The following is a 27,864-nucleotide window of genomic DNA, read 5'->3' on the forward strand; positions in this document are numbered from 1 at the left end:
TCCAGTGTTATTACCTCATAAAGGGACAGAGGTCAGAATTGTAAAAATTGGCCTGGTCATTAATGTGCAAACCACCCTTGGGGTAAAGGGGTTAAGTGTTGTTTGCCAGAGGGATCAAATACTTATTTCTCACTGCAAAATGCAAATACATTTACATAATTTATATAATGTGATTTTCTGGATTTTATTTTTGATATTCTATCTCTCAATGTTAAAATTAACCTAACTTAAAATTACAGACTGTTTATGTCTTTGTCAGTGGGCAAACTTACAAAATCAGCAAGAGATCAAATACTTATTTCCCCCACTGTGTATATATACAGTATCCCTGCTGTTCTGCTTGCATCCACTATACACTTGTACTGCTCCGGTCATTTTTGACCGGACCTATTAAAATGCTGTTTTAGCTACTTAAAAAAAATTTTTTGAATACCTGTTGCATTATTATACTGTATGTGAACATGGTTGGTCATTATAAAAAAACCCAAAACAAAATAAATAAAAAATTTAAGTTTTTTACGTGTTTATAAAGGTTACAAGGGCTTATTGAATTCTGCACAGAAATTACAAATTTGAGCTTAACTAACTAACTAAAACAACTACTACTACTACTATAATAACTATAACTAACTATAACTAAAATTAATTATAGTATAAAATTTAACTGCGTGCAAACATTTTGAAAAAAATAGTAAAAATAGTAAAAAAAAATCAGTAACCAGTTTTACAACAATAACAGATTATATACAACAGTATATACAGTTCAATTATTTACTCAATGTCATCCATTCAAGAATGCATTCATGCTCTCACTGCAGTGAAAATATACCACTCCATAAAAGTCACAGACCTCATCCGCATTCTCTTGAATAACAAAGAATCCATCAACTTGAACATATGTGCCAATGGTTGGCTGAACTGCTTACTTACTGATCACATAACAAAAGAGACACCAGACACCACTCCCTGGAATGCTGACATAGCAGAGAAGAAAACAAACATTTGTACTGAAAATGTTTGTACTGAAAGCATGTGTAAATCTGCACCTAAAGCAACTGTTTACTTCATAAACAATAGTAGATGCAATAAGTAGTCTCAAAAGAAATTATAGCTCAAATATGCAATCTTGACCACTGAATTTATTTATTTTTAGAGGAAAAGCAGGGTAAATAACATAAAGAGAAAAAAATTGCACAGAACTGTACTGAAAGCCAGTGCGTATGGTTTGTACTGAAAGCATGTGTAAATCAGCACCTAAAGCAACTGTTTAATTCATAAACAATAGTAGATGCAATAAGTAGTCTCAAAGAAATTATAACTCATTTGTTTTACTCAAAAAATGGCTGAAATTAGCATAAAATTCTATTCAGTCATTTTTGACCGGGAACAGTACAAGTGTAAAAAATAATGTGGCGCAAAAACTAAACCAAAAAAAAAAAAAATACTACCCTTTGAAAGAACCTCTCAAATTAGGAAAATAGAAGTAACCACAAGTTTCAGAATCGCATAATGAGTTTTTTAAAAAATATCAAAGTTCAAAAACCGTCATTTTTGACCGAACAGAACAGCAGAAAAAATGGAACAGTACATATCCAATAAGCAGGAGCACAAGCCTTCCCAGCAAAGCATCCAATACTTGCCCCAATCCAGATAAATGAAAAGCGGGAAGGCAGCACTCCATAGACTTTAAGTGAAGAAATGTGGATTTTATTCAGACCCACAGGGCCCACTGCACCTGCATATGGTCTCACAATGGGTTTGAAGATCTCATTCAGGTACCTAATGGTAGTCAGGCTACCTCTAGCTAGTACATGGAGTGCTGTGTTGCTCTCCAAAGAAATGCCTCCCCACATCATTACTGACCCAAACCGGTCATGCTGAAAGAGGTTGCAGGCAGCAGAAGGTTCTTTGCCACGTCTCCAGACTCTGTCACATATGCTCCATGTGAACCTGCTCTCATCCATGAAGAGCACAGGGTGCCAATGTCGAATCTGCCAATCTTGATGTGCTCTGCACATGTTAATTCCCCTGCAAGTGTTAAGCTGTAAGCACAACACCCACTTCTGGATGTTGGTGTTAGGCGTCAGATTCCTGGCACTGCACAGCAGGAATCCAGAGCCAGACATCTTGCGGTCTCCCATTCTCCTCCAACCGCTCAGACTCCTGGTCAGCAATCACGGCGAGCCAGGCATTCTCCTCAGACTCGTTCTGTGAGCCTGGATGTTGCTGCAACCTCCGGTGCAGCAATGGTAGCGCAACCTGCTCTGCAGGGAACCGCTCCAGAGGCTAAGTCCTCGTGCCGTGCTACTGGGCATGCCCACAACGTTCCCTCTCAGTGGAGAGCAGAGGTCACATGTGCAGGTCCTGTGTCGGATCTGATTGGTCCTTCCTAAAGTTTTGGAAGGTCCCAGAAGCGCATGGCTATAAAAGCCCCGCATGGCGGCTCAGCCATGTGCTAGTGTAGCATATTATTCTGTGTGTGTATGGTGATGGATGCATGGACTGGTGTCTGACTCATTATGAAACCCCTACCCTCTGATATTACGAGTGGTGACTGAGTGTGTATAGTCAGCTCCAGGGTTGTGGCAAGCTACACGCCACTTGCTCCACACCTACACTAGCGTCCGTCGGCGCCCGGTTCTCGGCGCCGACGCTTGCGGCTTTAGCTGCTGCTGTGCTGCAATACCAGCAGCTATTGGTGTTCGCGGCTGCGACGCCACACGCCAGCTCCTGTGACGTTAACAGGGCCAGCGCCTTTGCATATATTTTTGCCAAGCGACTCTGTGTCTGAACAGAGCAGCTCCTAGCGTTCGGGTGATGTTAACCCGTGCGCACTATGGCACCTTCTGGTGCATCTGCCATTGTCCAGCAGCGGTCTAGTCACCTACCGCACGGTGGACCCCGGGCGGCGAACGCACCTCCTATTATTTATATTTGGTGCGTTCCGCCGTCCCTAACAGTCGGGTCCAGAAACCACTGTCATGGATTTTGTTTCCGACAGTTTGAGCAGACACATGGATTTTTGTGGCCTGCTGGAGGTCATTTTGAAGGTTTCTAGCACTACTCCTCCTGTTCCTGCTTGCACAAAGGAGGAGATAGCGGTTCTGTTGCTGGGTTGTTGCCCTCTATGTCCCCCTCCATGTCTCCTGGTGTACTGACCTATCTGCTGGTATCTGCTCCATGCTCTGGACACTGTGCTGACAGACACAGTTACCCTTCTAGCCACAGCTTGCATTGATGTGCCATTTTGGATGAGCTGCATTACCTGAGCAATTTCTGTGAGTTGTAGATGCCACCACATGCTACAGTATCTCTAGGGGTGAGAGCAAATGACAAAATGCAAAAGTGACTAGAACAACAGCCAAAAAAGATGAGAGCAGAGAAATATTCTGTGGTCACCCCTTACAGAACCACTCCTTGATAGGGGTTGTCTTGTTAATTGCCTAAATACAAGTACAGGTACAAAGTGCTAATGAGGGCATGGAAGAGAGAACAGGGAATAGCTAATTAGATTAGTAAGGTGATATAATAAGCTCATTGTTTGTTTATTCCTCTCAATATAAATACAATATAATACGGTGACATAGCAGCAAAACTTTTGAAAGACTACAATGAACATCACAGTCAGATTGTCACTCTTCTTCCCATTAGGCTAAATGCAGAGGCTAAAATTATTGATGCCACTTTAACAAGATGTAATACTCTGTTAGTGAAATCTAATGTGGTAAAAGCACCATCTGGTGACATTTAATTGTATTACTTGTTGTTATTCTGTAAAGCTGTCAATTGCATTGTGGGGAAACCTAATGCATTTTGGGTAAGAATGTCCTGGTGAAGTAGTCATTTTGTAAGGCCGGTGTCACACTTGCAACTGCAATGCAAGAAACTCGCGCAAGTCTCTTGCTTCAATACACGGTACTGCCGCCTGTGGTTCGGAGCAGAGCATTCAGCTGCATAGAAATACATGCAGCTGCACACTCCGTTCCTGAGTGCCAGCAGCAGTGCTGGGTATTGAGTTGAGAGACTTTCGCGAGTTTCTCACATTGCAGTTGTAAGTGTGACACTGTCTTAAGAAGCAGTCTAGCAGAACAGTTGTGAAAGACTTTCTCCTGCATTATGTTACTAAAACGCCATTATCCTGGAAAAACTATATCTGGTAAGGGAACTATCTCTGTTCTGTGGTATTGTGTGTTCAGAACAGTTGTTAAATCAGTGATTGTTACTAGGTCATGTGTTCACATGTACAATCTCGTCTTGCTGTGTGCTTGTCATAGTAATGTTATATTCTAAGCTCAATACTTAGACATGACAAGAAAGGAAGGAGGGAGAAATAATTAAAAAAATGGAAAAAAAAGAATAACTAAATTCTATGACAATATACTTTGTGCTCTTTTCTAGTGGTGCTATGCAGATAAATGGGATATCGTCCTCATGATAATAGGACTTGTTTGTGGTGTTGTCAGTGGAATAGGGTGGCCATTGGTCAATATTTTCTTTGGATACATGGCAGAAGGCTTTGTTGAAACTGCAACAAGCACAAATGGTAAGTAAACTTAAAAAAATACAAAAAAATATTCTTAACCCTTTACCAACATGACTTACAGTTATGTAATATGCTGGTAGTGGGGTGTGTCATTCTCTGCAACTGTGACACGATTGCGAAGTGCTGATGGGTTTCATGGACAGCCTGGGGGATGTTGATGACCCCCCCAGCCTATAATAACTGTTCTTTTATGAAATCCAGTCCCAGCATGTGTCTGAAATTCATGGAAGTCTGTGGTTTGTGGTATTGCTCTGTATGGTACAAGCGATTGGATAATCAATTTCAAACCTTTCCCCATTAAAAAAAGAGATAAAAAATAGACATATTTGGCATTCCTATTTTCCCACAATGAGCTTTTGGTGTGTTTTTGATGTTGCAGAATTTCTGCACCTATTATTGAAATTAGGTTAGGTTTTATTGTGTTTTTGTGTGCTTTTTTTAACATGTGTTTTATCACATTTTTGATGCTGCTTTTCTGTCTCTTGGTGGTGTGTCATGTTTTTATAAAAAACTTTATTGGCATACTTAGGAGTGGATTACATGTGTTTTTGTTATGTGTTATAACATTTGTGCGTTTTTTTACCTATGGATTTTACGCACCTAATGTTAGTCTATGGGGAAATTCTGCACAAGAAAACTCAGTGTACCCACAAGAGAAATTGACATACTGCTGATCTGAAACAAGCACCGCAGGTCATAATACGCTAAAAAAAGCACAGTGGGCAGGAGATTTCTATAAATCCCATCCACATTGCTGGAACTTTAAGGCAGTGCGTTTTCGATGCAGCGAAAATATGCATTATTATTATTATGCATTTATATAGCGCCATTTATTCCATGGCGCTTTACATGTCAAAAGGGGAATTATAGGCTAGTTTCACACTTGCTTTTTTTTGCAGCGCGTTTTTCCCGCAAAAAAACGCATTGAAAAAACGCATACAAAAGCATACAACTGCTGCGTTTTTTTCAAGCATTTTTATGAGCATGCATGAAAAAAACGCAGTGTTTTTATGCGTTTGTATGCGTTTTTAGTGCGTTTTTACCGCGTTTGCGTTTTTTTCCAACATTAGGTGGCCCCTCACACTAACCCAAACCATGACTTTACTAACCCTAACCCTGACCCTAACCCTAACCCTAACCCTGACCCTAACCCTTAACCAAACCATACTTAACCCTAACCCTGACCCTAACCCTAACCCTGACCCTAACCCTTAACCAAACCATACTTAACCCTAACCCTGACCCTAACCCTAACCCTAACCCTAACCCTTAACCAAACCATACTTAACCCTAACCCTGACCCTAACCCTAACCCTGACCCTAACCCTTAACCAAACCATACTTAACCCTAACCCTGACCCTGACCCTAACCCTAACCCTAAACCCCTTTAAATAACCCTAACTCTAACCCAAACCCCTAAATTCCATGGTTAACAAAAAAAAACGCATGTGCAAAAAAACGCATACATAAGCATGCCAATGCGCACATATGCGCACCCATAGGCTATAATGGCCATTTTTAGCGCAAAACGTGCGCATACGTGCGCATGCGCTTTTTTGCAGGGCCAAAAAATGCAACATGCTGCGTCTGGAAAATACAAACGCACACCCCAAAAAAACGCAGCGCATGAAAATCGCATACGTGCGCATGCCAGCGCGCAGGTATGCGCACCCATGTTAAATATAGGGGAAAAACGCATGCGCACATATGCGTTTTTTTCCAGCGCAAAAAAACGCAAATGTGAAACCAGCCATAGACAAGTGTAATATATACAAGAATAATAAACAAGTGTAAGACAAGGGACACACAAGTACATAAGGAGAGGGGACCCTGCCCGCGAAGGCTCACAGTCTACAGGGATGGGTGAGAATACAGTAGGAGGGGGTAGAGCAGATCGTGCGGTGGTTCAGTAGACCGAGGATCATTGCAGGCTGTAGGCTTGTCGGAACAGGTGGGTCTTCAGGTTCTTCTTGAAGGTTTCCGTTGATGGTGAGAGTCTGATGTGTTGCGGCAGGGAGTTCCAGAGTATGGGGGAAGCACGGGAGAAGTCTTGTATGCGGTTGTGGGAAGAAGAGATAAGGGGGGAGTAGAGAAGGAGATCTTGAGATGATCGAAGGTTGTGTGTGGGTAGGTACCTAGAGACCATGTCACAGATGTATGGAGGAGACAGGTTGTGGATGGCTTTGTATGTCATAGTTAGGGTTTTGAATTGGATCCTCTGGGCGATAGGAAGCCAGTGAAGGGCCTGGCATAGGGGGAGGCTGGGGAGTAGTGGGGAGACAGGTGGATTAGTCGGGCAGCAGAGTGTAGGATGGACTGGAGCGGTGCCAGAGTGCTAGAGGGGGAGGTCAGAGAGTAGGCGGTTGCAGTAGTCGAGGCGGGAGATGATAAGAGTGTGCACTAGTGTTTTTGTCGTTTCGTGGTTGAGGAATGAGCGGAACCGGGAAATATTTCTGAGTTTGAGGCGGCAGGAGGAGGCGAGGGCTTGGATATGTGGTTTGTCAAAAATGTGATAAAAATTCATCATGGGAACAGCTTAACAGTTCAATCTATAAAAAATGTGACATTAATTAGTCTGATCTGTAAATGTACAAAAAAAATGCAATAAGAGATGATCAAAACTTTGCAAGTTGTAACTGCCACAAAAATGGTATCATTAAAAACATCAGCTCAGGGGGCAAAAAATAAACCCTCTCAAAGCTGTATTGACCTAAAATGTAAAATGTTACGGGTCTTGAAAAATGGTGTTACAAGCAAAATTTTATTTTTTTACAAATTTACGGAGGTTTTTTTTGCCACTTAAAAAAAAAACTCTACACATGTTTGGTATCTCCGTAATCATATATTGACCTGGAGAATCATATTACCAGGTAATTTTTACCAGATAGTGAACAATGTAAATAAATAAGGTAAAAAAGAAAAACAATTGTGGAAGTGCACTTTTTCACAGTTTTGCTAGACGTGGGTTCCTCCCCCCCCTTTCTAGTACATCACATGAAAAAATGAATGGTGTCTTTCAAAATTAACACTCATCCCACAAACATCAAGCCCTCATTTGGCTATTTTGATGGAAAAATACAAAAGCTATAACTCTTGGATGAATAAAAAAAAAAAACAGAAAATAGCGATGTCAGGATGTTGTGTGTGTTAAGTGCACATTCTCATTTGCTTGTTTTCCCTCTATCTCCACCCCATCTACTTTTTAGATCCAGAGAAGGGTGAAGATAGATGGAAAAGAAGCAGGTGGGAAGGTACAGTTAAATATTTATCCCCACCACGATGCACCAGGAGCCTGTACTTGGTTTGAAAAGTCATTTTGTGCTGACAGAGCCTCTTTAAGGCCGGGGTCACACTTGCGAGAGTGATGCGAGAAACTCGCGTGAGTCTCTCACATCAATACCTGGCACTACCGCCTCACTCGGGACCGGAGTTTCTCGCATCACACAATCCCGGCCGAATGCTCTGGCTACTTATTGATACAGCCAGTTTCGCACTGGAAATGATGCTGTGCGAGAGGTCTGCTTCAAATGATACTCTTATTGTTCATTTTTTTTATTAATTCTAAATACATCTCTTTGTTTCATTTCAGCTTCAAGTAATGTTTCTGGCTGCACATCAGGTGTTGATATTGAAGCTAATGTATCCTTGTAAGTAAGAGTGATGACATATTAATCTCTATCTTATCCCACATTTGGTCACATGCTGTATATGCACAGTGCAGTTTATAAGTATTTAGAAAGTGACATATTTAGTCAATTCTATTTCAGTAAACAGTTGGGCTGAAGTGCAGTGCAATATGCATCATTCAACTCACATTTGGGGTATTTATCATTAATCCATTTTTGATTCTTAATAATAATTTTGATTAATGATGGGCTAACCTCTGTAAGTTCGGGTTCGGCGAGTTAGGCCGAACAGTTTAAAAAAAGCAGTGCATGACAGCACGGCAAACACTGCCTCTGATCGTAGGTAAGATTACTATTGCTGGTCAGACAGCTGCAGTTCTCATGCTGTCTGACAGTGTGAGAAAGCAGCTGTGACCAGAAGTAAAATGTTTACCTCTGGTCACAGGCGTTGGATGATGGGACTGCTACTCCCATCAGCCTACGTCTGTTGTCGTTGATAGCAGCAAGAGCAGGCACCAGCTCTATAAATAAATACATTTTAGAAAAAAATGGCATGGGTTCTCTGGTATTTTTGATAGCCAGCAAATCTGACATCTGTGGGCTGCAGCTTTAGCATGGCTGGTTATCAAGAATAGAGAGGCCCCATGCCAATTTTAAAATGATTTAAATAAATAATTTTAAGAAACAGCGTGGGATCCCCCCCATTGTTTGACAACAAGCCAAGCTAAAGCAGACAGCTGTGTGCTGGCATTCTCATGCTGGTAAGGGACCATGGATATTGCCCCCCCAGCCTAAAAATAGCAGCCAGCATCTGCCCCCCAAAAGGCACATCTATTAGATGCCTCAAATCTTTTGGTTTGCCTGGCTCTTCCCATTTGCCCTGTTGTGATGGCAAGTGGGGTTAATATTTGTGGGGTTGGTGTCACCTTTGTATTGTCAAGTGACATCAAGCCCTTGGGTTAGTAATAGATAGGTGTCTATAAGACGACTATCCATTAATCATCCTATAGTTATATTGTAAATAAACACACAGCAAGAATAAAGTCCTTTATTTGAAATAAAAAACTTTTCCTTTTTTATTTAAAAATAACAAACACAGTTATACTCACATTACGCCCTTTCCACTTAAGCCCTCTTCCCCGTAAAAAAAATAGAAAATAATAAACAACAAAAATATTCACCTAATGCCAATTCCGATAAAGTCCTTGTCTACTGTAAAAAACAAAAATAAAAAAACAACCATATTCCTCACCTGTTCAACGTTCTGTCCCATACCATAATCCATGTCTACCATACATAGTTTCCAACCTGGAAGGTGCGAAGTTATGACAGTCCAGGCTGAAAACCACTGAAGAAAGAGCTGCTGTGAGCACAGCCTCAGTGACTAGTGGTGATTTCATTGAGTTTACTGCAGGTTACCAAGGCTGCTTTCCCATCCGGGCCAATGAACTATGGTAAAAGTCTCATGGTGCCACGCTGAGCTCAGTGAGTTCACTGCAGTTTATCATGAGAATTTCTCACAGTGAACTGCAGTGAACTCATTGAGCTTAGCGCTGCATCATGAGACGGTTTCTTCTCATGGTGAACTGCGGTGAACTCACTGAGGTCAGCTCTGCACCGTGAGACTTTTTCTATCAGTGCAAGAAACACTTAGTGTTCGAGGTGCCAAGCGCAAACAGTAACACAGACTTTCTGGAGAAGTCCGTATGTGGGGTTTGTACCCGTACAGTAGGTGTTCGATATGGATCCTGAACTTTTATGTTTGGGTTTGCCCATATCTAATTTTGATGTATAGTATAACTTGTGCCAAATCATAAATTGTGTTGTGTGGTACACTGTGCTTATTTAAAAACCTGTTATGTTGAACATATAATTAGTGATTAAAATTGTAATATTAACATGCAGCCAAATTTGCAGGTCTCATGTTATAGAGCAGAAGTGTCATGGTCACATGACCCTGGATATACCACCTCCAGTAGGGCGAATTTAAATAATAAAACGTGCAGCTGGATACGCCGCCTCCAACTGGCGAATTTAGGTAATACACGTTATAGATACAGTAGTCTGGAAACCCCGCCTCCAGTAAGGCGAATTTAAATAATAAAGGGGAAACTTGGGTAACATTAACAATAGCGGGCCCTGTGATAGGGAAACGGGGAAGTGGACACCTCCTGCACTCCCCTGAGCCAGTGTCCCTGCACTCCTTACGTTCCCTATGCCGGTTCCGCATGGGGACGCACAGGAACCATAAAACCCTGACTCGCCCTGCACCTAATCCCTCACTAGGGAATTGGTCGGTGCGGAAACTAATCCCACCACTGCACTAAACACACATGAGGAAAAATGACAATACAGGGGAAACACCTCTTAACTTTGCTCTGTTGCGTACGCTCCCAGCAACAGAGCCCACCACCTGTGTGCATCTTCTCCTCCACCCGGATCCATCACCATAACCGGATCCATCACCATAGTGCAACCTTGGAGCAGAGTCCACCACCAGTTGTAGTTGCCCAGTAAACAGAGTCCCAAAGATGAGTCCAGCTTCTGCCAAAAAGTCGAGCATGCTTGAGTCCAACTTATCTGCCAAGAAGTCAAGCATGCTTGAGTCCAGCTCTCAGCAACCAAGTCCAGCATGGTGAGTGCAACTCTAGACCATAGTCGCCACTCCACCAAACCATGCGAGCACTTCCTGCCGACACCAAAACTGCGACTCCACCACGCCATGCCAGCCCTTCTTGCAGACTCCAACGATGAACTCCACCAATCCATGCCAGCACTCCTTGCAGACTCCATAGCTGACTCAACCCCTCTGGCCGGGCTGCCCAGGACTCTCATTCAGCTCCTTCATCACCCAGGCTTGCTTGCCAAATGACGAACTCACAATATCACCAACGGTGACCAAACACACCTGACACTCTTTTATAGAGCCTCACACCTGATTGGTAATTACGTGCACATTAACCAAAGAACTAAAGTGCGATACCACTCACCACCACCGGGGCAACTTAGAACAAACGACACCACAGTGAAATAATTCTAATGGCCACCGGGGGCAATCACACCACTTTGGCTCACAGCCAAAGGAAAAAAGTTCATTATGTACATTTAACCTGTCAGATCCACTCTGGATCATGACAAGAAGAAGCTCAATCGATTGATCTACAGTATAGTTTTGCAGAAAAAGATTTGGTGCAACTGGTATATTATTCAGTAAAATATCTGCATCTTCTGTGCTTAGGAGTGCAGTATGTGGTCTTAATCAGTGAATGACAGCCTTCCTTTTAGGAGAGTCACATAGAACTATTTGTCAGTCATAAGTTAAGACTACTCCTAAGCCTAGAGTAAGCAGGGATTTAACAAAATAATTTACAAGTTTTATTGATTGTTTCTAAAAAAAGTTCTAATTTACTCAACTTGTAATGTACACACAATGTGCACCCCATCTTGATTGAAAAAAAAGAAATGTAGACATTTTTGCAAATTTATTAAAAAAGAAAAACTTAAATATCACATGGTTATAACTAGTATTCCGACTCTTTGCATAGTATTAAGTAGAAGCACCCTTTTGAGCTAGTACAGTCATGAATCTTCTTGGGAATGATGCAACAAGTTTTTCACATCTGGATTTGGGGATCCTCTGCCATTCTTCCTTGCATATGGTCCCCAGTTTTGTCAGGTTGGATGGTGAACAGCCATTTTCAGGGTCTCTCCAGAGATGCTCAATTGGACTTAGGTCAGGGCTCTGGCTGGGACAGTCAATGGTCACAAAGTTGTTCCGAAGCCACTCCTTTGTTATTTTATCTGTGTGTTTAGGGTCATTGTCTTGTTGGAAGGTGAACCTTTGGCCAAGTCTGAGGTCCAGAGCACTTTGGGAGAGGTTTTCATCCAGGATATCTCTGTACTTGGCCGTATTCATGTTTCCTTCAATGGCAACTAGTCGTCCTCTTCCTGCAGCTGAAAAACACCACCATAGCATGATGCTGCCACCACCATGTTTCACTGTTGGGATTGTATTGGGCAGGTGATGAGCACTACCTGGTTTTCTCCACACATACCACTTAGAATTATCACGAAAAAGGTCTATCTTCATCTCATCAGACCAGAGAATCTTATTTCTCATAGTCTGGGAGTCCTTCATGTGTTTTCCAGCAAACTCTATGCAGGCTTTTATATGTCTTGCACTGAGGAGAGGCTTCCGTCGGGCCACTCTGCCATAAAGGCCAGACACTGCATCTCTGGTGCTCAGCCACAGTGACCTTGGAGTTCTTCTTTACCTCTCTCACCAAGACTCTTTTCCCACGATTGTTCAGTTTGGCTGGATGGCCAGGTCTATGAAGACTTCTGGTTGTCCTAAACTTCTTCCATTTAAGGATTATGGAGGCCACTGTGCTCTTAGGGACCTTGTGTACTGCAGAAATTCTTTGGTAACCTTGGCCAGATTTGTGCCTTGCCACAATTCTGTCTCTGAGCTCCTTGGCCAGTTCCTTTGACTTCAGGATTCTCATTTGGTCTGGCATGCACTGTGAGCTGTGAGGTCTTATATAAACAGGTGTGTGCTTATCCAAATCAAGTCCTATCGGTTTAATTAAACACAGCTCGACTCCAATGAAGGAGTAAAACCATCTCAAGGAGGATCTCAAGGAAATTGACAGCATGTGACTTAAATATGAGTGAACAAAGGGTCTCACGGTTAGCAACGTCCATGATTCAGGTCCTTTAACCAACAACATGGGCACAAACACTTTCCTAGAGTGTTTCCTCTCCAGGCATGCTGAACATTGCTGCCCTTGGAAGCCAGCTACTTAAGCCCCAGATCATTTGACTCCTCCATCATGTGACTGATCACACGATTGTGACATCACACAGGTCCTGTCAGGACACGGTGGTGCCGACTCTAGAGGTGGTGATAAGGTGGACATCCTACCACCCACTCTATTGATGTTGACATAAACGCCAACACATTATGCAACTTAGCTTAATCCTTACCATGCTAGAGTAGAAACTCTGGTTTATATCACTTACACCATTAGGTGTAGTGAAACATATCTTCCCTCCAGCGGGGGGTGCAGTTGGGACACGAGTACGACTGAAGATATGACCACCGGGTGAGAGGAATGTCAGCAGTGTGATCAGGTCATGTGATCATGCTTCTAAAGTTACTCGCCGGCGCGGAGAGCATCGGTGGTAATTGCTCTACGTTAGACACAATAGGGTGAGTGAGATAAATTTGAAGACACAATATGAAGAGGAAGGGGTGAGCTAGGGGGCATGTATGGGGGATGGTGCAGACACAGTATGGTGAATGGGGATATGGGTGCAGGCACAGTATGAGCAGCAAGGGGAAAATGTATGCAGACACATTATGGGGAGCAAGGATTATGGGATCGGTGTGAAAACAGTTTGGTGAGTCAGAGGGATCTGTGAGGAGACAGTATGGCAAGTGAGATGGTAAATGTATGAGGAGGGAGGGGGAAACAAGTGAGGAGACTATTGAGGGGATAGTGTGAGGAGACAGTATGGGGTGTGAAAAGTGTGAGTGTGCACAGAATAGAGACTGAGTAGTGGGGTGGCAGCATGGGGGAACAGTTTAAGGGCACAGCCAGGAGGGGACTGTATATATAGGAGGGATAGAGACGGGGCCCTATAGGGGGAAAATGAAATAACAGGCTGATCCAACTTCAGTGGAAAATCCTCAAGATTAGAGATGAGCTAATATTTCAATGTTCGATTAGGATTGCGATCAGCGATTTTGTAATACTCGCTGATTTATTCGTCGACTATTCAAACATAGCTGTCATTGGAGTAAATTGGAGGCAAACACAAATGCATACACAACACCTTCAAATGGGCCCACAAGCTGCCAAAACACATCAAATTATGGGCAGACACCAGTAAAGTGGCCTCAAATCACCAACAGTGCAAATTTTAGAATGACATGGCAGCAATCAGCCATCCATGAGGTATCAGGGTCCAGGCCAGCATTTGCAGTTTTGAATTGAGCTTCAACTTAGGACAAGGCGGGTGAGGGATCGGTGTAGGCATGCTGTGCTTGGAGCCCTGATATCACATGCAACAGCTCAACCTGCTTTAATGCTCAGCCACACACAGGAGGCACAAATATCAGTTTCATAGACTACTATTGTCAGAAAAAAGTAAGGATAGTAACATGGGTAGTTGACTCCAAGGAGGTGGAGGCCTGTCGGTCTCAGAGGCATACTGCTACAGGCAACACACATGAAGGAAACCCAACCAAGAGTCTACACATTTCCAAAAATTAGTGGCAGACACCACCAAAGTGGCATCAATTTCACCAGAGTAGAACTTGTATAATGGGGACCGACACCTTTTCCACTACAGCCAACCCAGCAGATGGAGACTGTATTTTGCAAGGTTGTGGAACCACTTTGCCATAGCCCTCAGAAATCCTGGAGGGGCATAACTAGGTGGGGTACCAAATACGACCTTGGATAAGTGGCAGCAGGTGAAAATTGCAATCCAAGGAGTGACAAGGAGGTGGCACCAGATGCTACTCCAGGACTGATCTACAGAGGATGGCAGCTGACCACTTAGAGTGGGTATTCTGGTACAGCTTGAATAATGGACAAAGAATGCAGGGAGGTACTGTAGGGACATTGGAATCACAGGTGCAGATGGGACTGGCTGAGGAACAGAAAAGAACTGGCAGGTGTGGACTGGACCAGATGTTAGACAGAGGAGCCATGGCAGTTGTGGGCTGGACCACCAGTTATATAGATAAGCACTGGCAGGTTCGGGCTGTACCGGCTGAGGAACAGGAGAGCAGTGGCATGTGTAGACTGGGCCAGGTGTTAGACAGATGGGCACTGGCAGGTGCGGGCTGGACCGGCTGAGGAACAGGAGAGCAATGGCAGGTGTGGACTGGACTGGGTTTTACACAGATGGGCACTGGCAGGTGAGTGCTGGATCGGGTGTTAGAATAGCACTGGCAGGTGCAGGCTGGACCAGCTGATGGACTGAAGAGCACAGACAGGTATGAGCAGACAAGTACAGGGTAGACACGAAGACAGGCAGATTGATGAATCTGACAACTAGCAAGCATGCAAGGCAAACTAACAACATTACTCAGGCACCTCTATATTGGACACTTTAGGGCAATTAAGAAGTCGGGAGCGCATGTGTGCCGTAAGCATAGTGCCCGGGCTTACAACTGAATCTTGGGGGACACCGACACATAGGAGGAGAGATGAAGAGGTGGTGTGTGAGTGGGAGACACTGAATGTCCTGTCTGTTAGGAATGAGGAGACCCAAAAAAGGGCCAAGTCTGTAATGGCAATACATCAGAAAGTCTGTAGTAAAAGGGAATGGTTCACTATGTCAAAGGCAGATGCCAAGCCCAGGAGAAGGCGGAGGATAAATTAGTTTCGTTTTGATTTGGCGGTTAGTAGGTCGTTGGTAACTTTATTTAGGGCAGGTTCAGTGGAATGGTGCAGTCAGAAGCCAGGTTGTAAGAGGTCAAAGAGGAAACAAGAGGAAAAGTGTGAGGAAAGTTCAAAATGGATGTGTTGTTCCAGTAGTTTAGAGGCATAGGGGAGAAGTGAGATGGGGCGATAGCAAGACTCAGAGGATGGTTCAAGGGAGAGCTTTTAGAGGATGGGTGTAGTGATGAGCGAGTATGCTCGACACTCAGGTTCTCCCGAGCATGCTCTGGTGTTCTCCGAGTAGTTTGGGTGTGTTTGGAGATTTAGTTTGTGTCGCCGCAGCTGCATGATTTGCGGCTGCTAGACAGCCTGAATACATGTGGGTATTGCCTGGTTGTTAGGAAATCCCCACATGTATTCAGGCTGTATAGCATGCAGCTGTGGCGACACAAACTAAATCTCCGTGCACGCCCAAATACTCAGACAACACCCGAGCATGCTGTAAGAAGGAGAACTAAACTACTAGAGAACGGGCTTGGTGAAATAAACTACTAAATACCTAAAGTTGGCTAGCTAAAGCACTACACACTATAAGATGGAGAATGAAACTTCTAGAAAACAGGGGTTGGAGAATTAAACTACTAAGCAGCTTGGGTTAGAGAACTAAACTACTACACACCATGCTATGGAGGACTAAAGCACGAGACACCAAGGTGTCACTAGACACCAAGTCGTGAAATTCCCAGGGCTTGCTGGTCAAATCTATGTATCTAATAATAATAACAGTAATAATCTTTATTTATATAGCGCCAACATATTGTGCAGCCCTTTACAATACAACAGGCGTAGCAAAGCTAACAATAACACAATAATTAATGCAAAGATAATGACTACCCTGCCAATAAGAGCTTACAATCTGCAATGAGGTGGGGTGACAAAGTACAGGTGCTTATTTACAATGATAGTCCAGCCATCTTGAGGAAATGGGGGAAAGATAAAGGCTAATGACTAGTGTTGAGCATTCCGATACTGCAAATATCGGGTATCAGCCGATATTCGCTGCATCGGAATTCCGATACCGAGTACCGATATTTTTTCAATATCGGATACCGGAATCGGAAGTCCCCATAATGCAATGAGCCACTGTTGTGGCTGTGATTGGCTGCTGAAATGATGTCATCATGATGCGCGGTCTGTGCGCATCATGATGCACGGTCCGCGCCAACTGTGGGGGGTCTGTATGGGCCTGCCGGGGCCTGTGCCGGCTGTCGGGGGTCTGTATGGGCCTGCCGGGGGTCTATACGGGCCGCTCGGGGGTCTATGCGGGCCTGCCGGGGCCTGTAGGGGCCTCTCGGGGTCTATGTGGGCCTCTCGGGGGTCTGTGTGGGCCTGCCGGGGCCTGTACGGGCCTCTTGGGTGTCTATGCGGGCCTGCCGGGGGTCTGTGTGGGCCTGCCGGGGCCTGTACGGGCCTCTCGGGGGTCTATGCGGGCCTGCCAAAGGTCTGTGCGGCCTGCCGTGGGTTGTGTGTGTGTAGGTATCGTCCGATGGGACTACAATGACAGTGATTGACACATTAGCCAATGATGGGACAGTAGTAGTCCCATCATCCGGCTAATGTGTTGAATGTAAAAAAAAACAAAAAAAACATACATACTACATACATACTACATACAACATACATATTGCATACATACTACATACAACATACATACTACATACGCACTACATTCATACAACATACATACATACATAAATACTACATACATACTACATATATACTACATTCATACAACATACATACATACTACATACTACATACATACTTCATATATACTACATTCATACAACATACATACATACTCCATACATACTACATTCATACAACATACATACATACTACATACATACTACATTCATACAACATACATACATACTACATACATTCTTCATATATACTACATTCATAGAACATACATACATACTACATACATACTTCATATATACTACATTCATACAACATACATACTTCATACTACATACATACTACATTCATACAACATACATACATACTATATACATACTACATACATACTGCATTCATACAACATACAAACATACAAACATACTACATACATACTACATTCATACAACATACATACATACTACATACATACTTCATATATACTACATTCATACAACATACATACAGTACATACTACAGACATACAACATATACACTACATTCATACATACTACATACATACTACATATATACTACCTTCATACAACATACATACATACATGCTACATATACAGTGGGGCAAAAAAGTATTTAGTCAGTCAGCAATAGTGCAAGTTCCACCACTTAAAAAGATGAGAGGCGTCTGTAATTTACATCATAGGTAGACCTCAACTATGGGAGACAAACTGAGAAAAAAAAATCCAGAAAATCACATTGTCTGTTTTTTTTTCATTTTATTTGCATATTATGGTGGAAAATAAGTATTTGGTCAGAAACAAGCAATCAAGATTTCTGGCTCTCACAGACCTGTAACTTCTTCTTTAAGAGTCTCCTCTTTCCTCCACTCATTACCTGTAGTAATGGCACCTGTTTAAACTTGTTATCAGTATAAAAAGACACCTGTGCACACCCTCAAACAGTCTGACTCCAAACTCCACTATGGTGAAGACCAAAGAGCTGTCAAAGGACACCAGAAACAAAATTGTAGCCCTGCACCAGGCTGGGAAGACTGAATCTGCATTAGCCAACCAGCTTGGAGTGAAGAAATCAACTGTGGGAGCAATAATTAGAAAATGGAAGACATACAAGACCACTGATAATCTCCCTCGATCTGGTGCTCCACGCAAAATCTCACCCCGTGGGGTCAGAATGATCACAAGAACGGTGAGCAAAAATCCCAGAACCACGTGGGGGGACCTAGTGAATGAACTGCAGAGAGCTGGGACCAATGTAACAAGGCCTACCATAAGTAACACACTACGCCACCATGGACTCAGATCCTGCAGTGCCAGACGTGTCCCACTGCTTAAGCCTGTACATGTCTGGGCCCGTCTGAAGTTTGCTAGAGAGCATTTGGATGATCCAGAGGAGTTTTGGGAGAATGTCCTATGGTCTGATGAAACCAAACTGGAACTGTTTGGTAGAAACACAACTTGTCGTGTTTGGAGGAAAAAGAATACTGAGTTGCATCCATCGAACACCATACCTACTGTAAAGCATGGTGGTGGAAACATCATGCTTTGGGGCTGTTTCTCTGCAAAGGGGCCAGGACGACTGATCCGGGTACATGAAAGAACGAATGGGGCCATTTATCGTGAGATTTTGAGTGCAAACCTCCTTCCATCAGCAAGGGCATTGAATATGAAACGTGGCTGGGTCTTTCAACATGACAATGATCCAAAGCACACCCCCAGGGCAATGAAGGAGTGGCTTCGTAAGAAGCATTTCAAGGTCCTGGAGTGGCCTAGCCAGTCTCCAGATCACAACCCTATAGAAAACCTTTGGAGGGAGTTGAAAGTCCGTGTTGCCAAGCGAAAAGCCAAAAACATCACTGCTCTAGAGGAGATCTGCATGGAGGAATGGGCCAACATACCAACAACAGTGTGTGGCAACCTTGTGAAGACTTACAGAAAACGTTTGACCTCTGTCATTGCCAACAAAGGATATATCACAAAGTATTGAGATGAAATTTTGTTTCTGACCAAATACTTATTTTCCACCATAATATGCAAATAAAATGAAAAAAAAACAGACAATGTGATTTTCTGGATTTTTTTTCCTCAGTTTGTCTCCCATAGTTGAGGTCTACCTATGATGTAAATTACAGACGCCTCTCATCTTTTTAAGTGGTGGAACTTGCACTATTGCTGACTGACTAAATACTTTTTTGCCCCACTGTATACTACATTCATACAAAATACATACATACTACATACATACTACATATATACTACATTCATATAACATACAACCAACATGCTACATACATACAACATACATACTACATACATACTACATACAATACATTCATACATTCATACAATACATACATATAGACATACAGTAGATATAACATAGAGTACATACTCACCATCACTTGTCACCTTGTTCCCCGAAGCCAGTGTCATCTTAAAAAAAATATTAAAATAGCAAATAACCTATATACTTTATGGCAAAAGCTGTGTGGGAACCTTCTCACACAGCAATGCCAAAAGTGAGACTAGGGACTTTGATTTTACAGTGGTGGAGGAATACAGAGCGGAAGGATACCTACCTCCCGTCATTGTATTCCTGGGGCCCATAGAGAGCGGTGGCATCAGCTGATGCTGCTGTTCTCCATGGGAGATCGTCGTGGGACACTCGTGAATTTCTGCGGATCAGGGAGTATATCGCTTGTTTGTTATTTTAACATTTTTTTTACAGATGACACTGGCTTCGGGGAACAAAGTGACAAGTGATGGTGAGTATGTACTCTATGTTATATGTACTGTATGTCTATATGTATGTATTGTATGAATGTATGAATGAATGTATTGTATGAGGTATGTATGTAGTATGTATGTATGTTGTATGACTGTAGTATATATGTAGTATATATGTAGTATGCATGTATGTATGTTGTATGAATGCAGTATATATGTAGTATATATGTAGTATGTATGTATGTTGTATGAATGTAGTATATATGTAGTATGTATGTATGTTGTATGAATGTAGTATATATGTAGTATATATGTAGTATGTATGTATGTATATTGTATAAATGTTGTATATATGTAGTATGTATGTATGTTGTATGAATGTAGCATATATGTAGTATGTATGTATATTGTATGAATGTAGTATATATGTAGTATGTATGTAGTATGTAGTATGTATGTATGTTGTATGAATGTAGTATATATGTAGTATGCATGTATGATGTAGGATATATGAAGCATGTATGTAGTATGTAGTATGTATGTATGTTGTATGAATGTAATATGTATGTAGTATGTAGTATCTAAGTAGTATGTATGTAGTGTGTATGTTTTTTTTTTTTTACATTCAACACATTAGCCGGATGATGGGACTACTACTGTCCCATCATTTGTTAATGAGTCAATCACTGTCATTGTAGCAGGCATCGCCCGATGGGACTTGTAGTCCCATCGGACGATGCCTGCATACACACACAACCCCCGGCAGGCCCGCACAGGCCCCCGAGAGGCCCATACAGGCCCCGGCAGGCCTGCACAGGGCCCCAGCAGGCCGACATAGACCACAAAAGGCCCGTACAGGCCCCGGCAGGCCCGCACAGGTCTCCGGCAGGCCCACATAGACCCCCGAGAGGCCCGTACAGGCCATGGCAGGCCCGTACAGACCCCCGAGTGGCCCGCATAGACCCCCAAGAGGCCCGTACAGACCCCGCCCGCACACACAGACACGCACAGTGTCCGCCCACGCACCGCCCACACTCTTCCCCCCTCCCGAACTGGATGTGCAAGGAAAGAAAGGGTTTTTTTTACTTCCGATATTTCTGTCCCATAGACTTGCATGGGACTTCCGGTATCGGAATCGGCGATACCCGATACTTTTTGGGTATCGGTCCGATCCAATGCGATCTGATATTTCTCAGTATCGGATGGTATTGCTCAACACTACTAATGACGATAAAAAGGATTTGTAGTTCCAGCTGTGTTAAAACACTTTAGCTTGCTTTATTCGTTTTCAATAAAAACATATGTCAAATGACAAGAAAAACTCTCCAGAAAATGCTGCCAATACACATGGGACAAGCTTTACGCGTTTCGATCTACACTATCTTTGTCAAAAGCCATGTCAGTACCTCTACACAAACTTCTAAATAGGAAAAATTAACCAATGATGTTACATTGTAGAATCACGTGATATGCACACATGTGAAAATAGAGGAAAGCAAAAAACAGTCCCAAAAAGATGAAAGAATTAAAACTATTTTTTTATATGCTTTAAACCATGTCACATATAAAAACGTACATTTAGCAATAGTGTAGCGCCAGATCATTACATTTATTTAAACCATATGGAAATCTTGTATTGAGGTGATATTTCCAATACGCTTCCCTAGTGAGAAGACGTCGTCTAGCATCGCCTCCTCGGAAAGGTAAATTAACAATTTCAATACCGTGTACCTGAAAACTATTACTGCTCCTGGCATGATGAACAATAAAATCTTGTATGTCACATTTGTGGAATTACAGTTAATGTAGCTTTTAATTTTAAATTTATTCAGATCACCACTTGCAGAAAAATCCTTAGTCACTATCGCATGTGTGCAAGTTGTACAATTGTTAGAACCGCACCTATAAAAACCTTCACAATTTAACCAGTTCTTTGGAGGTTTTCTTTTATGTAGAAAAAACATGCTAGGGGATAATTTGTTACCCAAGGTGGCCGCTCGTCTGGATACTACATTTACACCTGTATGCAGCACCTTACCTAATTTCTCATCCTCATATAATATCGGTAAGTATTTATTTATAATTCCCTTGATTTGCATAAATTGCGGACTGTATTGAAGACATACATAAGGTTTACTATTCCATTCTTTACTATGATCTTTCTTGACATTGGGCACGATTAATTCTGCACGGATTTTATTCTGCACTATATTTTGAGCCCGGTTCAACGTCCACATGGGGTATTTGCGGTTTTTAAAATTTTTTGAAACCTGTCTGAATTCCCTTTCTAAATCTGAATTTTGGCTACAATTACGTTTTATTCTTGTGTATTCTCCCACAGGGATAGATTTAATCGTATATTTGCTGTGGCTGCTGGTAGCATGTAAAACCGTGTTTCCACTAAGCGGTTTATGATGGGTCTTAGAACGAATAATTTGACCAGATATACCAGTCAATTCCAAATCCAAGATTGATATACTTTCAGCATCATATTTGTATGTAAATTTAATATTATATTCATTAGGGTTCAAATAATTTATAAATTCTGGTATGGTAGATACATTTCCACCCCATATTATAAGGGTATCATCAATGTATCTACCGTACCAGATAAGATGTTCCAAATATGGATTTGATGCCGAAAAAATAAATTGCAGCTCCCAAAACGACATGACCAAATTAGCCAAAGAAGGCGAGAATTTAGCCCCCATGGCCACGCCTGTTTTTTGTAGATAATATTCCCCATTAAATGCAAAGAAATTGTGGGATAATAGAAAACTCACCACTTGTAAAATGTAGTCGATCAAATTAACTGTATAGTTACTAAATTTATGCAGATAAAATCTCAGTGCTTGAATAGCCAAATTATGAGGAATACAAGTATAGAGAGACACTACATCACAACATAGCCAAGTATATGCAGATGACCAGGTCCTTTCAGAAAAAAATTCTAAAACTACAAGTGGTTGGAGTAATGAATCCACCCATTGGCACAGATATTCATTTGCAGAACCTATCCCCGAGACTTTGGGACGCATTGGAGGAATACCTTCTTTTTTATGAATTTTAGGAACCCCATGAATAATGGGTAGAATTGGATTTTTAACTTCCAAAAATTCGGCTTGCTTGGTAATCAAAACTCTTAAGCCCAAGCCATCCCTAATAATCATGGCATTTTTGTCCCTAAATTCATTAAGGGGATTATGAGTTAATTTTTGATACACTGACGGATCAGACAATAAATGCATCATACTCTCATAATAATCTGTCGAATTTAGAACGACTACCCCTACTCCCTTATCAGACATTTTTATTGTCAGATAAGTCATATTTTGTAACTCCTTCAAGGCTATATGTTGAGCCCTAGAAAAATTCTTGTTTGCTTTTTTATATTCATGAGATGAGATGTGGTTTTATTATACAACATAACCAATTCTTTTTCCACTAGATCTTGAAAGCGGTCCATACAATCTGATCTGGTCTGGACTGGGTAAAAATAAGGATTTTTTGTGGAAAAACTATATGACTGATCAATGACTGTGTTGTTAATTGGAGATTCCATGTCCAAAAGCTGCAAAGAGACTAACTCAACTTGTTGTTTAACCCCTTAACCCCCAAGGGTGGTTTGCACGTTCATGACCAGGCCAATTTTTACAATTCTGACCACTGTCCCTTTATGAGGTAATAACTCTGAAACGCTTCCATTGATCCTGGTGATTCTGACAATGTTTTCTCGTAACATATTGTACTTCATGCTAGTGGTAAAATTTCATTCATATAACTTGCGTTTATTTGTGAAAAAAACGGAAATTTGGCAAAAATTTTGAAAATTTCGCAATTTTCCAACTTTGAATTTTTATGCCCTTAAATCACAGAGATATGGCACACAAAAAACTTAATAAGTAACATTTTCCACATGTTTACTTTACATCAGCACAATTTTGGAACCAAAATTTTTTTTCTTAGGAAGTTATAAGGGTTAAAATTTGACCAGCGATTTCTCATTTTTGCATCACCATTTTATTTTTACGGACCACATAACATTTGAAGCCACTTTGAGGGGTCTATATTATAGAAAATTCCCAAAAGTGACACCATTCTAAAAACTGCACCCCTTAAGGTGCTCAAAACCAGATTCAAGAAGTTTTTTAACCCTTCAGGTGCTTCACAGGAATTTTTTGAATATTTAAAAAAAATTGAACATTTAACTTTTTTTCACAAAAAAATACTTCAGGTTCAATTTTTTTATTTTACCAAGGGTAACAGGAGAAATTGGACTACAAAAGTTATTGTGCAGTTTCTCCTTAGTACGCGGATACCTGATATGTGGGGGGAACCACTGTTTCGGCGCATGTCAGAGCTCAGAAGGGAAGGAGCGCCGTTTGACTTTTTCAATGCAAAATTGGCTGGAATTCAGATCGGACGCCATGTCACGTTTGGAGAGCCCCTGATGTACCTAAACAGTGGAAACCTCCCACAAGTGACCCCTTTTTGGAAACTAGACCCCCCAAGGAACTTATCTAGATATGTGGTAAGAACTTTGAACCCACAAGGGCTTCACAGAAGTTTATAACGTACAGCAGTACAATTAAAAAATCATATTTTTTCCACAAAAATGATCTTTTCACCCCCAATTTTTATTTTCCCAAGGGTAACAGGACCCTAAAAGTTATTGTGCAATTTGTCCTGAGTATGCTGATACCCCATATGTGGGTGTAAACGACTATTTGGGCGCATGGCAGAGCTCAGAAGGGAAGTAGCGCCATTTGACGTTTTTGGCTGGAATTGAGATCGGACACCATGTCGTGTTTGGAAAGCCCCTGATGTGCCAAAACAGTGGAAACCCCCCACAAACGACACCATTTTTGAAACTAGACCCCCCCAAGGAACTTATCTAGTTTTGTGGTGAGCACTTTGAAGACCCCAGCGCTTCACAGAAGTTTATAACGCCCGGGCGTGAAAATAAAAAAATCGTATTTTTTCCACAAACATGATAATTTAGTCACCAATTTTTTCATTTTCCCAAGGGTACCAGGAGAAATTGGACCCCAAAAGTTGTTGTCCAATTTGTCCTGAGTATGCTGATACCTCATATGTGGGAGAAAACTACTGTATGGGCACACGTCAGGGCTCGGAAGGGAGGTAGTGACGTTTTGGAATGCAGACTTTGATGGAATGGTCTGCGGGTGTCATGTTGCTTTTGGAGAGCCCTTGATGTACCTAAACAGTGGAAACCCCCCACAAGTGACCCCATTTTGGAAACTAGACCCCCTAAGGAACTTATCTAAATGTGTGGTGAGTAGTGTTGAGCGATACCATCCGATATTGAGAAATATCGGATCGGATTGGATCGCACCGATACCCAAAAAGTATCGGGTATCGCCGATTCCGATACCAGAAGTCCCATGCAAGTCTAAGGGACAGAAATATCGGAATTAAAAAAACCCCTTTCTTTCCTTGCACATTCAGTTCGGGAGGGGGGAAGAGTGTGGGCGGTGCATGGGCGGACACTGTGTGTGTCTTTGTGTGCGGGCGGGGTCTGTACGGGCCTCTCGGGGGTCTGTGTGGGCCTGCCGGGGGTCTGTGCGGGCCTGCCGGGGCCTGTACATGCCTCTCGGGGGTCTCTGCGGGCCTCTCGGGGGTCTGTGCGGGCCTGCCGGGGCCTGTACGGGCCTCTCGGGGGTCTATGTGGGCTGCCAGGGGTCTGTGCGGGCATGCCGGGGCCTGTACGGGCCTCTCGGGGGTCTATGCGGGCCTGCCGGGGGGTCTGTGCGGGCCTGCCGGGGGTTGTCTGTGTGTGCAGGCATCGTCTGATGGGACTACAAGTCCCATCGGGCAATACCTGCTACAATGACAATGATTGACACATTAGCCAATGATGGGACAGTAGCAGTCCCATCATCCGGCTAATGTGTTGAATGTAAAAAAAAAACAAAACATACATACTACATACATACTGCATGCTACATACATGCTACATACATATTACATTCATACAACATACATACGTACTACATACTACATACATACTACATATATACTACATTCATACAACATACATACTACATATATACTACATTCATACAACATACATACTACATACATACTACATATATACTATATTCATACAACATACATACATAATACATATATACTACATTCATACAACATACATACTACATATATACTACATTCATACAACATACATACATACTATATTCATACTACATATATACTACATTCATACAACATACATCGGGCAATGCCTGCTACAATGACAGTGATTGACACATTAGCCAATGATGGAACAGTAGTAGTCCCATCATCCGGCTAATGTGTTGAATGTAAAAAAAACCAAACATACATACTACATACATACCACATACTACATACATACTACATACATATTACATTCATACAACATACATACGTACTACATACTACATGCATGCTACATATATACTACATTCATACAACATACATACTACATATATACTACATTCATACAACATACATACATGCTACATATATACTATATTCATACAACATACATACATACATACTACATATATACTACATTCATACAACATACATACATACTAAATACATACTACATATATACTACATTCATACAACATGCATACTACATATATACTACATTCATACAACATACATACATACATACTACATACATACTACATATATACTACATTCATACAACATACATTCATACATACTACATATATACTACATTCATACAACATACATACATACTACATACTACATACATACTTCATATATACTACATTCATACAACATACATACATACTACATATATACTACATTCATTCAACATACATACAACATGCTACATGCATACAACATATATACTACATACATACTACATACAATACATTCATACATTCATACAATACATACATATAGACATACAGTACATATAACATAGAGTACATACTCACCATCACTTGTCACTTTGCTCCCCGAAGCCAGTGTCATCTTTAAAAAATATTAAAATAACAAACAAGCAATATACTCCCTGATCTGCAGAAATCCATGAGTGTCCCACGACGATCTCCCGTGGAGAACAGCAGCATCAGCTGATGCCACCGCTTCTAGGGGCCCCAGGAATACAATGACGGGAGGTAGGTACCTTCCGCTCTGTATTCCTCCGCCACTGTAAAAAAAAGTCCCTAGTCTCACTTTTGGCATAGCTGTGTGAGAAAGTTCCCACGCAGCTTTTGCCATAAAGTGAGACTAGGGACTATTTTTTACAGTGGCGGAGGAATACAGTGCGGAAGGATACCTACCTCCCGTGATTGTATTCCTGGCGCCCGTAGAAAGCGGTGGCATCAGCTGATGCTGCTGTTCTCCACGGGAGATCATTGTGGGACTCTCGTGGATTTCTGCGGATCAGGGAGTATATCGGTTGTTTGTTATTTTAATATTTTTTAAAGCTGACATTGGCTTCGGGGATCAAAGTGACAAGTGATGGTGAGTATGTACTCTATGTTATATGTACTGTATGTCTATATGTATGTATTGTATGTATGTAGTATGTATGTTGTATGTATGTTGTATGTATGTAGCATGTTGTATGTATGTTGTATGAATGTAGTATATATGTAGTATGTATGTAGTATGTAGTATGTATGTACAGTTGTGGCCAAAAGTATTGACACCCCTGCAATTCTGTCAGATAATACTCAGTTTCTTCCTGAAAATGATTGCAAACACAAATTCTTTGGTATTATTATCTTCATTTAATTTGTCTTAAATGAAAAAAGACAAAAAGAATTGTCCTAAAGCCAAATTGGATATAATTTCACACCAA

At 41.8% G+C, this 27,864-nt stretch overlaps 1 protein-coding gene across 7 annotated transcripts in view; it reads left to right on the forward strand.

Moving 5' to 3' along the window:
* Positions 1-27,864, forward strand: part of LOC141095453 (ATP-dependent translocase ABCB1-like) — a 724,951-nt gene that overhangs the window by 140,754 nt on the left and 556,333 nt on the right. For all 7 annotated transcript variants that reach the window (XR_012233391.1, XM_073581452.1, XM_073581451.1 and 4 more), the window contains exons 5-6: positions 4,399-4,543; positions 8,134-8,191. Coding sequence is in view for 6 of the 7 variants with exons in the window: in XM_073581452.1 (XP_073437553.1) it covers positions 4,399-4,543; positions 8,134-8,191 (203 nt within the window). In the remaining variant the exon portion in view is untranslated. The remainder of the gene's footprint in view (positions 1-4,398; positions 4,544-8,133; positions 8,192-27,864) is intronic.

This window comes from Dendrobates tinctorius, unplaced genomic scaffold, assembly GCF_039654945.1.
Source record: "Dendrobates tinctorius isolate UK_male_01 unplaced genomic scaffold, ASM3965494v1 ptg000070l, whole genome shotgun sequence".
Taxonomy (NCBI): domain Eukaryota; kingdom Metazoa; phylum Chordata; class Amphibia; order Anura; family Dendrobatidae; genus Dendrobates; species Dendrobates tinctorius.